Source organism: Phoca vitulina, unplaced genomic scaffold, assembly GCF_004348235.1.
Source record: "Phoca vitulina isolate PV1807 unplaced genomic scaffold, GSC_HSeal_1.0 scaffold41, whole genome shotgun sequence".
Taxonomy (NCBI): domain Eukaryota; kingdom Metazoa; phylum Chordata; class Mammalia; order Carnivora; family Phocidae; genus Phoca; species Phoca vitulina.
The window spans coordinates 5,683,481-5,699,171 of NW_022589744.1; the positions used below are offsets into that span (position 1 = coordinate 5,683,481).

The following is a 15,691-nucleotide window of genomic DNA, read 5'->3' on the forward strand; positions in this document are numbered from 1 at the left end:
CTCTCACGACTTGGCGATAGGGTCTACTGCGTTAAATGTCGTTGTGTGCTGTTAACAGGCTCTGGTGTGGGTTAGGTGGGGAGCAGGTGTGCTCGCGTAAAGTGCTCTGTTACGGGCCAGTACTGAACAGCCAGGGGGCAACTGATGAGCTTTGCAACCTTGGGAAGTAACTTAACCTCTTGGAGCGTCAATTTCCAAATCCGTAAAATGGGGTCAGTATCGGTATTCCCAGAATTGAAGGCTCTCATTTATGATGCCTGAAAAGTGCGGATCAAAATGACTGCCTGTGATGAGCCCTCGGTGCCCATTAGCTCTTACTGTTGTTATTTATGGCTTACCATACCGATTGCTGACTCCAGCATCCCCCCACCCCACAAGCGATCCTTTTTTTCGAGTTGTTCTTGGAAGAATCCACACGTGATGATTTTTAAAAAATGATTTTAATCACTGAAATGAAAACAGTGCTAAAACAGGACTGACTGTAAGTGTAATCTTTGAGATTTAGGATCTCACAGTGCATTAGGACCTGCCACTGCGCTCACTATGGAATTGTCATCTTTAATATGGCACAGTATCTACTGTATTGGGTCTTGGGAACCTATGGGTGTAGCTCATTATTTATAACTGAATGATTCTTTTTTTTTTTTTTTTAGGATTGTATTTATTTATTTGACAGAGAGAGAGACAGCAAGAGAGGGAACACGAGCAGGGGAGTGGGAGAGGGAGAAGCAGGCTTCCCGCTGAGCAGGGAGCCTGATGTGGGGCTCCATGTGGGGCTCTACGTGGGGCCCGATCCCAGGACCCTGGGATCATGACCTGAGCCGAAGGCAGACACTTAACGACTGAGCCACCCAGGCACCCCTATAACTGAGTGATTCTAATCAAGTCCTGGAAGTTCCTGGTGCTTGGGCTTCTTGATTTAAAACATTAGGCAAATCATGCCAAAAGCTCTAGGTGTGAATGAATGATTGAGAAAGTCACATCTGAGTATTTGGCCGGAGTGAAAGCCCTGGCTGTTGGGGAGGCGTAACTGTAATGATGATACTAATACTAAATCACTATTATTTTATTAATATTAATTAGAACTATTAATTTTTTGCATGTTTGCTTTGTTCCCAACACTATTAAATGCCATCCATACATGTGATCTCTCACCCCATCGGTAACATTCTGCAGTTGACACTACTCCCATTTTACAGATGAGAAAAGTTGATGCACAGAGCCCTGGAGGGCTTCACCCAAGGTCTCACAGCATTTATAGACACACCCTGGCCCTTTTTGTAACTAAAGCTCATCCAGAGATGACATTTGCCACCTGCATTTGGAGAAAGGGGGGGGGGGTTGGAAACCCAATCTCTGCCCAGTCTTGCCAGCCACAAGCCAGTGACTTTTGCTCGCCCTGTAGAAGCTGGCTTCACCTTGGTCCCTTTCCTAGTGAGACCAAGCGTGAAAACCCCTGCTTTTTTCACTCCTCCCGGGAAAGCAAAGAGAGGGAAAGCACTGCATTACCATGCTAATCAAAACCCCCCCAAACAAAACTAACTCTGTTTAGTTCTAAATACGAACAAAAGAACCCTTGGAGTCTGGAGTACAGAACCAGAAAAATCAGGATATTAAGTTCAGGGTTCAGCTCCCCCCTTAGCCTCTTCTGTTGTGTGTGCTGTAACCTCAGTACAGCAGAGCCCCTGGGGTCCTTCATGTACAGTGGGCAAGGCTGTGAGGATGCCCCTTAAAAAGTCCGTCAACATCTTCTGGGGAAATAAATTGGCTCCTGAGGCTATCCCCTCTGCTCTCTCTTTCTAGCCCTCTTGCTTCGGGTCATTTGCATGAGAACAGATTCCTTTGTGCAAAGTTGGCCGGCCTGTTCTCTGTCTACGTTTATAGCTCTTCTAGTCTTCATGTTGGGTTGCTAGGCAGATATGACCCTGGCTTGCAAATAAGCTCACTGCATTTACCAGCCCGTGAGAACTTAAACTTGGGTAAGTAGATTGAAAGGAATCTTGCCTGGAGCTCCGAGAGGAGCAACCCGTTTTTAGGGCTGGGTCTTCAGAGCAGCCATGAAGAGGGGGAGCATTTCGGGGGGCACTCCTTTGGGAGGTGTTGGTCTCCCACCCATCCGCTCTTCCTCTCCCTGATTCTGCACCACCACCCACCATCTCACCTGAGGGCCTGTGCCAGGAGGTGTGTGTGTGTGTGTGGGAGGGGTGGGTTGGAAACGGGACCCATGTGTATTTGACTGAAGCAAATTCTTGCTTTAAAACTTCAATAAAACTCCAGATAGCAGATAGCAGAGAAGCCCACAGACTTCCTTGTAAGAATTCCAGGTAGATATGTTGGGTTTATCTTGTGGGTGGTGGAGCCTCCCCCAACCCCCACATTTAACAGTTTGAAGGAAGGCAGGACCCTTCAGATGGGCACCCGTGCCCCTGGGGAGATTTGCAGATTTGCCAAGGGGCCTGAGACACAGATAATTTTAGGGCGATCATTTTCCAGAACATGAGCTCTGTCCTAAAGCCAATTTGCCCAAGAACCCACTGTGGGGCGGGCCTGGTGCTGGATTAGTCTCGCACGCTTGGCTTCTCCCACATAACCAGAGCCAGGATCTCACTAGGGTGCTCTGTTCCAACTGAAAACGTCTCTGGGGTGAATATTGAAATACTGTGCCAGGGAAGCCTCTCTCTTCAAGTCACTGTGTCCCAGCCCCCAGTACATCTTGTAAAGATGCTTTTGCAATAGTAATAACTTGTCCAAATATACCAATATGTTGTTTGATGATAAATGATCACTTATAATAATAATTGTGATAATAATTCAACCCAGAAGGGATTTTTTTTTAACTTTGAGTTGTAAATAACAATTTCAATTTATACACAAAGGTGTAAATTTCAATTTATACACAAAGTCTGTGTCCAGAGAAATAGTATCATTAAGTACTTTTGAATATATAAGTATATCGTATTGAGATAGAATGGAAATACAGTTTTGAAAAAGAGAGAAAAGAAATGATAGAAAATTCCTAAAAAATAAATAAATAAAATAAATATCTGAATACTTAAAAAAAAAAAAAGAAAATTCCTGACCTAATGAGAAATGTTCCCGTGTAATTTTTAAATGACTGATGATGGTTTTCATATTACTCTGATGTTTATCTTACACTGGATACATTTGAAAGAGTGGTTTAAAATAGTTTTACTGTAAAAGTAAAACTCATTATGGATACAGTTAAAACAATATCTTTTGAAACTGTGATGAAACACTGAACATAACTTAAAACTGCATGAGGATGGTGTGGACTGAATGTTTGTGGGGCCCTCTGCTGCTCCCAAATTCATGTGCCTAAGCCCTGACCTCCAATGTGATAGGATTTGGAGATGGGCCTTTGGGAGGTGATTAGGTTAGATGAGGTCGTGAGGGTGGGGCCCCCATGATGGGATTAGTGCCCTTAAAAGAAGAGAAAGAGAGCCTTGGGGGACACAATGAGAAGGCAGCCATCGGCAAGCCAGGCACAGAGCCCTCACCGAACTGTGCTGGGCTCCCGATCCCAGACTTCCAGCCACCAGGACTGTCAGAAAATGAATTTCTATAGTTTAAGTCACCCAGTCTGTGGTGTTTTGTTATGGCAGCCTTCGCTGACTGACGTGGAGAGGGTTTATTGTTTTTCCAGATTCTTTTAGAGGATACCCAAGCACAAAAATGTGTAGGCCACTGAGTATGGTCTATATTAATATGAGGACAAGAAAGCCTTGGTCCCCACCCTCTTGGATAAATTCTCCCTGGGGCGAGAAAACAAACCTGGGAGTCACCACAGTGGTCCGCGTGAGGCCAGGTGGGGTCTGTATAATTGAGAGCTACGGTGTAAGACGCACCTGGGTGTGGACCCTGGAGCCTGACCTTGAATCCCAGCCCTGCTCTCAACTAACTGTGTCACTTAGCTGGGCAAATTACTGAACTTCTGTCTACCTCAGTCTGCTCATCCGTGGAAGGGGGATAATAATACTGCATAGGGTTGTCATGTGGGGGGCTTAGTGCTGTCTTGCTAGGTTAACTGAGTTAACGTGTATAAGGGGCTTAGCAGCTTAGTGATGTGCCTGGCTCACGATGAGGTTCCCTAACTCTTGGCTGGGGGGTTGAGGAGGATGGGGACTAGAGAGGCCTAGAACCAGGAAAGACCTTATGAGGACTGGCAAGGGGGAGGGGGAGCGGTGAAGAGCAGGAGGTGCTGGGTTTGGGGACAGGAAGGTCACCTCCCCACCCATGGCCTCTGGTGATCTGACCTCTATCATGCCTGATTACCATTCAGTGCAGTGTTGATGATGGATCACTGGGTACGTCTCATTAACTCTGGAGTGAGTTTTACTTGATTTTAACACTGATATTTGTTCTTAGACTTATTAATCCTTTTTTTTTTAAGATTTTATTTATTTATTTGAGAGGGAGACAGAGAACAAGAGCAGGGGGAGGGAGAAGCAGACTCCCCGCTGAGCAGGACCCCGGGATCATGACCTGAGTCGAAGGCAGACGCTTCATCGACTGAGCCTCCCAGGTTTCCCTAGACTTCTCAGTCTTGGTACTTAAAGAGTACCAAGTACTCTTTAGGTACTACTTAAAGAGAGAAGAAAAAGAGAGAATGTTGCCTCGGGGAGGACTCTAAAACACCATCTCAAGCCTGTTGTAAAAGTACTAACCACAACACAAAAACCAGGATTGTCGGAACAAAGTGATTTTCATCACATTGCTTTTAGGAATAAATACCTGCCGTATCAAAAGTTTAAGCCGCAGTTGCCGGTCACGAAATCTAATTGGCCAGGGTGGAAAGTGTGTGGGACCACTGGGTTTTGCCCCGAGTATATCAGGCTTTCTTTGGAGAATTGTTAAAGTTGCCCCACCCATCATGTTGCTCAAGGGCAAGGAATAAAAACCTGCTTTCTTGCTACGTTTCTTGCCTAAAGGGAGATGCTCCCCCCCACCCTTCTTGTCTAAACACACACAGCCTGTCCTGCTGCTCCTTGGAACAATACACAGTGTTAAGCTTCAATTTTAACCTTTCAGGAGCCGCATATCCGCTCATTTCCAGACGCCTAAGGGGATAGCGGATGGTTCATGGAAGCTAGGAGGCTGCTCCAGGTTGCGCTCTGGACAGGAGGCCAGGAGGGACCCTGCCCTGCTGTGGATGTGGTCCATGGAGGGCTCTGGCCTCCTTAGGGGAGCCCAGATGCTTGGTAGGGCTCCACGGTAGGACTGGGGACCAGGAGTGTCTGTCCTTCCTTCCCACAGCCATCGCTCTTTCATCGCAGCCCACTCATGAGCCCTGATGAATGTGGTTGTTTCCCAGGCCCCAGAACCACATCCCAGAGAGTGTGGTCCCTCCTCTCTGAGTGTTTACTGTCTAGTTCAGAAGACAGAACACACGTGTGATTATTACCTAAAGCAGCTTCTCCACAAGTGCACTTTTACAAGGGAGGACCTCAGAAGAAGGGGGGCTCACAAAGGCCATCTGAGGTTAGGGAAGTGATGAGACAGAACTGAGTTTCTGGGCAGGACGGAGCAGGCTTGGCCATAGCTGTTCATGTTAGAGGCATTCATTCAGCAAATATTGATTGGACTCCCTCTGGGCTAGGTACCAGGATTATGCAGTGCGTAAAACACAGACATTCTTATCCTGATGCACATTACAGCCTAGACTTGTGACTTTTCTGGCTGGAGCACCTAGCCCAGGGTCACCGGCAAATCAATTTTTTGGATGTTTCCGCTATAAACATGTAACTCCCACTTTCAATTGGCATCCAAGGGGAGATTTCCTTCACAACTGCTCTGCATCTTGGCTTGACCTCGTGCTGTTAAATTGTCTAAAACCAGATTTGCTGGTAGGCAGTGTATTCCAGAGACCATGTCAATGGTCATCAGCGTCTGCCCAGACACAGGGACCTAGCTCAGGGTTAGCCAAAATGGCACAGACAACCATGGGACCGTGTGACAAGGAACTATGGTTCAGAGCTTTGAATACACAAACCAGAAGGACTCTTCACTTTCCCTTTGGCCTTGTTTGTGACCATGGTGTTTATGGCTTCAGGATCTACCAGCAGAGCATGCTGGCAAACAGTGATGACCAAGACAGCCAATAGCTACAGGGAGGCCGATTTCACCATCGACACTCAGCTTAGTTTTGCTTCATATTAATTTTAGTAACGCTTTGGGCTAGTATAGTACTTTTTTCAACACGTTCTCATATTTGCTATCTCTTTATCCTCAACACAACAGGGGGATAGAATATCAATAGCCAATGTTTCTGAGCACTTACTGAGAGCAGACACTGGTGTTGGATTCTTCATCCTCACATTGTGTTTGGGGGGGAGGAAGTTTACTGAGGCTCTCTTTTTCAGATAAGTGGGTAAACTGAGGCACAGAGTTATTGTTGGGTTTTTTTTTTTTTTGTACTTATCCAAGATCACACAGCTAGGAAACAACTGTGCTGAATCCTGGGCGCACATTCTTCTGGAAACAGGTCACCACACTCCCCAAATCAATTTCCTAAAAGGCATATTTGCCAAGTAACCGCTTCACAGGATTGAGCATTATCCCCCCCTGCACCCCCACCCCAGGTTTTGGTCTTTCCCCCTACTTCCTATGCCCCGACCTCAGCCTCAGAGGTTCTCGGTTAGAGCTGAGCTGGAATCTGTGTTAGTTGGCTTGGGCTGCCATCACAAAACACCACAGACTGGGGTGCTCACACAACAGAACTGTATTTGTCACAGTTCCGGAGGCTGGGAAATCTTAGATCAAGGTGCCGGCCGATTTGGTGCCTGGTGAGGGCTCTCTTCCTGAGTTGCAGAAGGCCACCTTCTTACTGTGTCTTCACCTGCCAGAGAAAAAGACCCAGCTGTCTGGTCTCTCCCTCCTCCTTCTCCTCGTCCTCGTCCTCCTCCTCTTTCTCCTCCTCCTTCTTCTTTTTCTTCTTCTTCTTTTTAAGACTTTATTTATTTGACAGAGAGAGCAAGAGAGCACAGGCAGGGGGAGCGGCAGAAGGAGAGGGAGAAGCAGGCTCTCTGCTGAGCAGGGAGCCTGATGTGGGGCTTGATCCCAGGACATCGGGATCATGACCTGAGCTGAAGGCAGATGCTTAATTGACTGAGCCATCAAGGCGCCCCTCTCCTGTCTCTTCTTATAAGGGCATCAGTCCCATCAGGAGGGTCCTACCCTCACAACCTCATCCATCCCCAACCCCCTCCCAAAGACCTCATCTCAATACCATCACACGGGGGGTGAGGGCTTCAACATACAAATTTTGGGAAGACATGAATATTCCACTCATCACAGAATCTCACGTATTTCATTGTAAAGGTGTGACAAATCCTGGGAAAGGAGACCTCTGCAAAAATAGAAAAGATAGCACATGACATTTAGTAGAAGTTTCCAATTCTCATACAAAACCGACACAGGGAAAAATGAAAGTTTGACACACAAACCACTGATCAATCTTAACATGACAGGGAGAAGGATAAGAGGTAGGACGTGGGCCTGCTAAAAAAAGGTCAAACCTGAATCCGATCTCACCAGTAGATCTACAAGTCAGTGAACAGAGAAATGGGGGCTCCAGGGACATTTTAAATCACACCATGGGGTACAACCCGTCCAAAATTGAGAAATTTCACAGGACAAACAACTGAATTTATTTACAAATATATTGCAGGGAAGAGAGAGGAAGAACTTATCAATGAAAAGAGAAGAGGCACATGAACCAAATGCAATGTGTGGTGGGCTTTGTGTAGATCCTGGATTAGAGTTAAAAAAAAAATTGTAAAAATGTTTACAATAAAAAAATAAATAAAATAGGGGCGCCTGGGTGGCTCAGTCATTAAGTGTCTGCCTTCGGCTCAGGTCATGATCCCAGGGTCCTGGAATCGAGCCCCGAATGGGGCTCCCTGCTCAGCAGGAAGCCTGCTTCTCCTTCTCCCACTCTCCCTGCTTGTGTTCCCTCTCTCGCTGTGTCTCTCTCTGTCAAATAAATAAATAAAATCTTTAAAAAAATAAAAAAATTAAAATAAAATAAAATAAAACAAAACATTGGTGAGACAGCAAAGTATAAACACTGATTTAAACACTGCTTGGAGTGTTGACGATGCTAACACATTGTTGTTTATTTTGAAAAGTGGCTATGAATAGGGTTGCAGTCATATTTTAAAAGAATTCTTATCTTTTAGGGAAACATATAGAAATAATGTCAGATGAAATTACATGATACCTGAGGTTTGTTTCAAAATAATCCAGGGTAGGGCGCCTGGGTGGCTCAGTCGTTAAGCGGCTGCCTTCGGCTCAGGTCATGATCCCGGAGTCCTGGGATCGAGTCCCGCATCAGGCTCCCTGCTCAGCGGGAAGCCTGCTTCTCCCTCTCCCACTCCCCCTGCTTGTGTTCCTGCTCTTGCTGTCTCTGTCAAATAAATAAATAAAATCTTTAAAAAATAAAATAAAAAAATAAATAAAAACAAAACAAAACAAAATAATCCAGGGTAAGTGGAGGACGAGAGAAAGACACGTGGAAAGGGGGACAGATGAAAATGGGTTGGCCATGTGCTGATAGCCGTTGAATCGAGGTGCTGGGTCGGGATGCATGAGTTTCTCAACTTTTGTATGTTTGACAGCTTCTGTAAAATTTACTTATTATAAGCGATAAATAAATATGCTTTGTACAAATTCCTTAAAAAGTTAGCAAACAGGGAGTGGATTTCAAGTAATTGACCTTGAGTCCTTTCTGTCTTACCACATTTCTTGTGACATTTCTTCTCAAGTGGAGGATAGAATTTTAGAGAAAGGATGTCGTTCGGAGGGCCATCTACTTTCTCTCTTCTTCTGACATGTGTTCAGGACCCAGATATAATTTCTGCAGGGCTGCTGAGCTTTCAGAGCATGGCATGATGCCACCTCTGCTGTCCCAAATTGGCTCCTGCCACATAGCTTCCTTCTGTGACAGTTCCAACAGGTGGTTCTAGCTAACTCTATGCAGGATGTCATATGCCCCATGTGGATGAGCTTCCTGGAATTGTTGGGTTCACAGAAGGAATATTCCCTATAATAGGTCTGGCTTGCTCCCGTTATGAGATAAATAAGTGTTGGGGTCATAACGTACCACAACATGATGACTATAGTTAACACTGCTGTATGGTCTATTTGAAAGTTGCTAAGACAGTAGATCCTAAAAGTTCTCACCATGAGGAAAAACCGTTTCTCTCTCTCTTTTTTCTTGTATCTATAGGAAATGATGGATTTTTTAAAAAAGATTTTATTTATTTACTTGAGAGAGATAGCAAGAGAGAGCATGAGTGGAGGATGGGGAGAGGGAGAAGCAGGCTCCCCACTGAGCAGGGAGCCCGACGCGGGGCTCGATCCCAGGACCCTGGGATTATGACCTGAGCCAAAGGCAGACACTTCACCGACTGAGCCACCCAGTGCTCCAGGAAATGGTGGATGTTAACTAAACTTATTTCGGTGATCATTTCACAATATATATAAGTCATGTCATTTTGTTATAATACCTTAAAATTATACAGTGCTGTATGTCAATTACATGTCAACAAAACTGAAAGAAAAAGAAACAGAAAAAGAAATTGCCTTTGCCTCTTCTGTTGAGCTAAGACCGAGACCCCCAGTTACACTCTAAGAAAGCAATCTTTCTGAGTTGGGGCAGCCCCGAACTGACACGTTAGGTAGGATCTCAGGACAAAGGAAGGGACCATGAGGATGTTTGTTTGTTTGTTTGTTTGTTTTTTCCCCATGAGGATCTTTATTACACATAGACATTAAAAAACCTGAAAAACTGTCTTGGTTCCCAAGGTAACTGGATTTTTCCTCACCACTTGGACCTGGATTTGGGTGAGGCAAAATTCCAGGAGGTGCTCACTGTTGGAGTCACGTGAGCACAGGTGGGTACCGAGATGGAGTGCTGCCTCCTTAAATTTGGCACCCCGGGCACTGGGCCTGTCCCCCCCCCCCCCCAGCATTGCCTCTCACCTGGGCTCACCTGGACTGGTGCAGCTGACTCCTGATTCTCATATTCCCTTCCCTGCCACCCCGTTGTTTATTCCCGGCAGAGCCGGGGCTGAATTCTGGGATATGTAGGTCAGAACTCCCTCTCCCTCCTCCACTGTTTGCTGCTCCTCACATGCACCAGCCCTTTGGCTTGCTGGTCTCCCTGCCTGGCATTCCTCTCTGAATGCTGCACTGCTTCCTCCTTTATCCCCTGCAGAGCCTTCTGGAAGGATCCTTCTCCATGAGGCTGTCCCCTGACCTCCTTCACTGTGCACCTCGTGAGCTGCTTCCTGCCTTGAATTTTTCTCCTCGCACGGACGTTTTACTCATTTCATTTCTCCCCCCCCCCACCTCCACCCCCCTCGAGAAAGGAAGCCGCGCGAGGGCAGGGGTTTTGTGTTTCTTTCGCTGCTGTACGCACAGCGCCTAGACTGAGACCGGTCGCTCAGTGCACGTTTGCTGGAGGGATGACAAGGCATGGGGAGGCGTGGGTGGGGATTGGTGCAGACTACGTGGGGGCAGCTGGGACCCCAGGTGCCTCCTGGCCACCCCCCCGCCCCCCGCCGCCCGCGCATCACACTCTCCCTGCGCCTCTGTCTTTTTTGGCCTCGGCTCATCAGAAGCTTTGTCTCTGGAAAACCAACAGAGCCCTCTGCCAGAAATTCTGCCCAACCTTCTTGTTATTTCAGCTGTTCTCAAGGCCCTCTAGCAGGCTGCTTGGCCGCAGGGAGGTCCTCGGGGAGCCAGGCCTGGGGTTCAGACACCGCAAGCCCCGTCTTCAGGTTGACTCATGCCATTCCATCCTCAGCCCTTCTGACCAACCGCTGCCTGCCGGTCATTCCGCGGCTCATGAGCACCTTTCCCCAGAAGCGAGCCGGGAACCAAAAGAAAGGCCAACACTGAGCAGACCAGAAGGCTTGTTTTCCAGCAGGGGTCGTAGAGAAGAAGACAGGTCATTGCTGAGCGGAGGGGCAACTCAAGTTCACTCTCGGGCTGCCCGAGGAGCATCGAGGCATGGCCAGGGGTTCATACTTGTGCTCAGCAGGGATCTATTCCAGTTTGTTCTGCTTGGATGGAGCAGATGGGTCTTCCTTGGGGGGTTGGTTGAGTACGGTGGTCAAGTTCCTTCCAGCCCAGTGGAGGGAGGAGGGGACGCTCTATTTGCCAGACTCCCCTTTTCTTCCTTGGCCCACAGACATGATCCCTGTCTGTGTCCACTCTCGCTTCTGAGAGGGGCAGGGTGATGCATAAAGAAAGTGGGGAAGAGGACCTCAGATGAGGCACTGAGCACAAAGTTCTCAGCCTGCGTCTTTTAAAAACTTTCCCCCAGCTTCACTGAGGTCTGATCGACAAATAAAATGCGTATGTGTTTACTGCGTATGATGTGATGTTTTGATGTACATAAACGGTATGAAATGATGTCCACAATCTCATTAGCACGCGCATCACCTCACGCAGTTACATATGTTTTAAATTTTTTGTGGTGAAGACATTTAACATCTACCATTCTCCCCTTTGCTTCTGTGTGTTTGACTTCTTTTTTTTAGATTTCACATATAAGTGAGATCATGCAGTATTTGTCTTTCTGTGCCTGGCTTATTTCACTCGGCATAATGTCTTCCAGGTTTATCGAGGTTCTCGCAAATGGCAACAACTTTCTTTTCCACGATCCTTCTTTTTAAAGGCTGAATACTATTCCATTGTGTATGTATTCTACATGCAGCACATTTTCTTTCTTCATTCACTCGTGGACACTAAGTTTGTTCCCATATCTTGGTGATTGTGAATAATGCTGCAGTCAACACAGGGTGCCGATATCTCTTCATGATACTGATCTCATTTCTCTGGATAGATACCCAGAAGTGCGATTGCTGGATCAGATGGTCATTCTATTTTTAATTTTTTGAGGAACTGCCATCCTGTTTTCCATAATGTCAGCCTGGATCTTAATCAAAGTCCATTGCTTTGGGTCCACTCTTTGAATATCTGATTTTCATTTTCACTGTAGTTAAAAAAAATAAATGGGAAAAGATTAAATATCTCCCTGGAGGTATGGGCATGAAGGATAATGCAATGGCGTACTGACTAAATTAGCTTATTTCCATTCAGCGAAATTTTTAAGTATTAATGATTCCCTTTGAAAATCCTCAAAGGAATGTTTTCTCATGGAACTGTTAAGAAAAACAATCTGTTTATTTATATTCCCACCTTAATTTTAGCTTTTTTCTTAAGCGAATTTTTTTTTCCCCCGGAGTCCTTCGTGTTGGGTCATTCCAAAATGGATTATTGACGAAGAATGAGGCCACTCTAGAGTTCCAAGCTAAGTAGCTTTAAGAAGAAAAGCCTCCTATGATTGTTGCTCATGGTCAGAAGCCAGTAGAATGAGGCTGGGAATCAACCAGCAGGTCAACAGGTGTTTGTTGGGTGCCCTCCTTGTGCAAGGGCTCTTTCTTCTTCTAGAAAGGGAGAAGTCTTTGGGGCCTCAAGATCAACAAATACTGGTTGAATCTTAATTGAGTTTGAAAAAATAAGTCTCCTCTTGGAAAATGGAAGAATTTGCATTTCTGAACAATTGATTCACTGGCCTCCAGAAGACCATGACTGTTTACTTGAACTCCCTTTTATTTTGATTAAGTATGTATCTGCCCAACCTTTTGAGTTTATCTGGGTCTTGCAGAATTTACATACCTCCAACCACCCCCATCTGCTTGCGTTGGCAGTTGGGCTGGCTGGCTGGCTCTCTCAGTTGTGCATTCCCTCCTTAGGGGAAGAGATACACAACTGCACATCACGTCTATCATAATCCCAGCCCCAGTAGCATCTTTATATATTACAAATTCGTTCTCCCCTAATCCTCTCAATGGTTTGGGTGTCCCAACAGTTTTTTCACTTGGTCCAGAATTTCAAGTCTGTGCCTCCTTACTACCCTTATAAATTTAGGGCTTTCAAATGAAGTAGGGATGATATGGTTTTATTCTATGGTTCCCATTTGCAACCTGCAGTTGAAAACGTAACCTTTGATTCCTGTTTTTCAAAATTCGACCTGATTTATGGCTTTCGTGCTTGTCCACTGAAGTTGTATTATCTCCAGTAGGTTAAGCATCTCCATTTTAGGTTCGTTTTCTTCTTGGACAAGAATCATGATGTTTTTATTTCTAAGCCTCTTGGTACTCCAAGTGTGATTTAAGGGCTAGCGATATAGTCTTCACCTAGGAATTTGTTAGAAATACCCCATCCTTTCCTATGAATCTGCATTTGATAAGACCTGTAGCTGATTTGTAGGTACATCCAAGTGTGAGAAGCCCTGGTTGAGCATGTCTTTAGATTTTAATAAAAATTAGATTGTTGAGATGTAAAGGGACAATTTCCATTAACAATTTTTGGAAACGTGTTTCTGACATTTTATTGTGAAACGTTTCAAACAGCAAAATCGAACATTCTACCTTAAGTACCCGTATATTCTCCACCTAGATTATACCATTAATTTTCTTTACGTTTCTTTTTTTCTCAAATCATTTTCCATCAGGAATTTTATATAGAAATATTAGTTGACGGCATGACTGTTAGAAAGAATCATGTCTTGGTCACAAAGGTCTCACTCTTTCTTCTAGAATTTTCAATGGGTTTGATAAGGTCATGATTAGTTTGGGGATTTCTTGTGAATCAGGGAAGCGTGGTGGGGTGGGAGTGGGGGAGAACTGGGATTTCACAGAGCTGGGTGCTGGCCCTTGCCCCTTCCAGGACACCGGGCCTCAATGTCCTCATCCCTGTAGTGAGTAAATTGAGAGACCTCATCCCTAATGGCGCTCCCAACCCCGTGATTATAGGTCCATTGCAAACATTGTCATCATCACGATTCCTCAGGTGGAGAAACTGATGAACCAGCTACATATTCGAGCGAGAAGGAAAACATCTGTTGGCATGGAAAAGAGATTATTTCCTAAGCTACTGAGTAAAACACAGCTGCACTGGCAGTTTTAACTCTGTTTTCTTGTCAATTTTTGTTCTTTCAGGAAACCTTACAGAAACATGAAGCCCTCAACCATCTGGAACTGAGAAACTCACTCGAGGCTGACTGCGGCTTCTAGAACGTCCAGGTGTCCTGCAGATGTGAGAATTTATCCTGCACTCACCAGCTGGAGTCCTGAACAGATGCACGGCACTAACATCCCTGAGCACCGAGGGCTCCTTCGCTAAGTGGCCAAAGAGCTGTTGACACTGAGGGCTGATTGTCGCACGCAGCCAGTCCCCCCTCGGAGCTGCAGAGGGGCAAACCACATTCGGGGTTGCAAGTTTCCTGACTCTCTCGAATGAGGATTCCAGGTGGGGGCCTCATTTCTGTAGCCCCACCATCCTTCTAGGGACCACCCCCAACAAGACCGCCACCACCAGTATCTTCTTGCAAACTCCCCGCCCTGAAACAGAGCAGGAGGGAGCCCTCGGACAAATCTTTAGCTGCGGCCCACCGTCACTCCGGACAGTGATTACCCTCCCCTGCCCACCATGGGCTGGCTTTTTCTAAAGGTTCTGCTTGTGGGGGTGACTTTCTTGGGAGGCCTGTATCCCCTTGTGGATTTTTCCTTCAGTGGGGAAACAAGAGGCCGGAAGCCGAATTTCGTGATCATTTTGGCAGATGACATGGGGTGGGGGGACCTGGGGGCGAACTGGGCAGAAACGAAGGACACTGTCAACCTTAATAAGATGGCTGCAGAAGGAATGAGGTGAGTCTTGAGGATGCTGAGCCAGCATCTCTTTATACGCCTGACTCCCCGCGGGAGGGGACAGCGTAAGGCACTTAGAGAACAATTGATGGGTCCATGTCGACTTAGTTAACTGATTGACCTATTTGGTTTGAAGCCAGTGCAGCATCTTGAAGAAATCCATCCATTCATCCATCTGATAACATTCGGGGTGCGTGTGTGTGTGTGTGTGTGTGTGTGTGTATTAGGAGCTGGGAATACGGAGGTGAACAAGTTACCTCTGGTACTTACCGTCTGGGGGAGGGGACAGGTTAAGAGGAAAGTAGGCATTACAACCGAGTACATGAACCTGCATCCGGGACTTTTGGAGTCTGCAAGGGAGGCTGCGGAGCCCAGCCTGGGGGTGCAGGGGAGAAGGTGACCTTTGAAGAGCAACTGAGTCAGCAAGACACACAAAGGTAAGAGGACTTATCTGTGAGCAGACGGGACTTATCTGTGAGCAGACGGGACTTACTGGTCCATGGATGGGCACACGTAACTCCAGGGGACCGTAAAGGGAAGGGCTTGTGCATTCGAACTGGTCTGGATGTTCATAAGCCCCTTTCCGCTCAGAAAGAGAACACGTATCAGAGCGTTCAGACTTCTGGGTACGCATCTTGGGCTGACGGCGATCTGACCGGCTAGTTCAGCTCCCAACCTGTGCTGCGTTCAAGTCCTCCATCCGGCTCGGTGGGAACCGTTCCAGCTAGCGGGTTAGGACCCCACGGGAGGCCTCGCCACAATATCTCAGCCACTTGTATCCAGGAGCCCGGAGCTTCCCCGGAGATACAGACCCTCGGGGGTCCCTGCATCTGGCCTCCCCCACTCCAGTCCATCCGCCACACCTCAGCTGAAGTGAACTTTCTAGGAACACTCCTCTGCTTTCAATCCTTCAAAGGCATTTTGTGGCCCTAGGGATCCAATCCGAACTC

The 15,691-nt window shown here is 46.5% G+C and overlaps 1 protein-coding gene across 2 annotated transcripts in view; it reads left to right on the forward strand.

Moving 5' to 3' along the window:
- The window catches only part of ARSG (arylsulfatase G), a 100,776-nt gene that overhangs the window by 23,547 nt on the left and 61,538 nt on the right, over positions 1-15,691 (forward strand). The window contains exons 1-2 of one of the 2 annotated variants that reach the window (XM_032429444.1): positions 1,947-1,979; positions 14,034-14,741. In XM_032429444.1, coding sequence (XP_032285335.1) covers positions 14,524-14,741 — 218 coding nt within the window. In that variant the 5' untranslated portion in view covers positions 1,947-1,979; positions 14,034-14,523. Of the gene's footprint in view, positions 1-1,946; positions 1,980-14,033; positions 14,742-15,691 lie in introns of those variants that run through there. The other variant, XM_032429443.1, reaches the window with a different exon arrangement.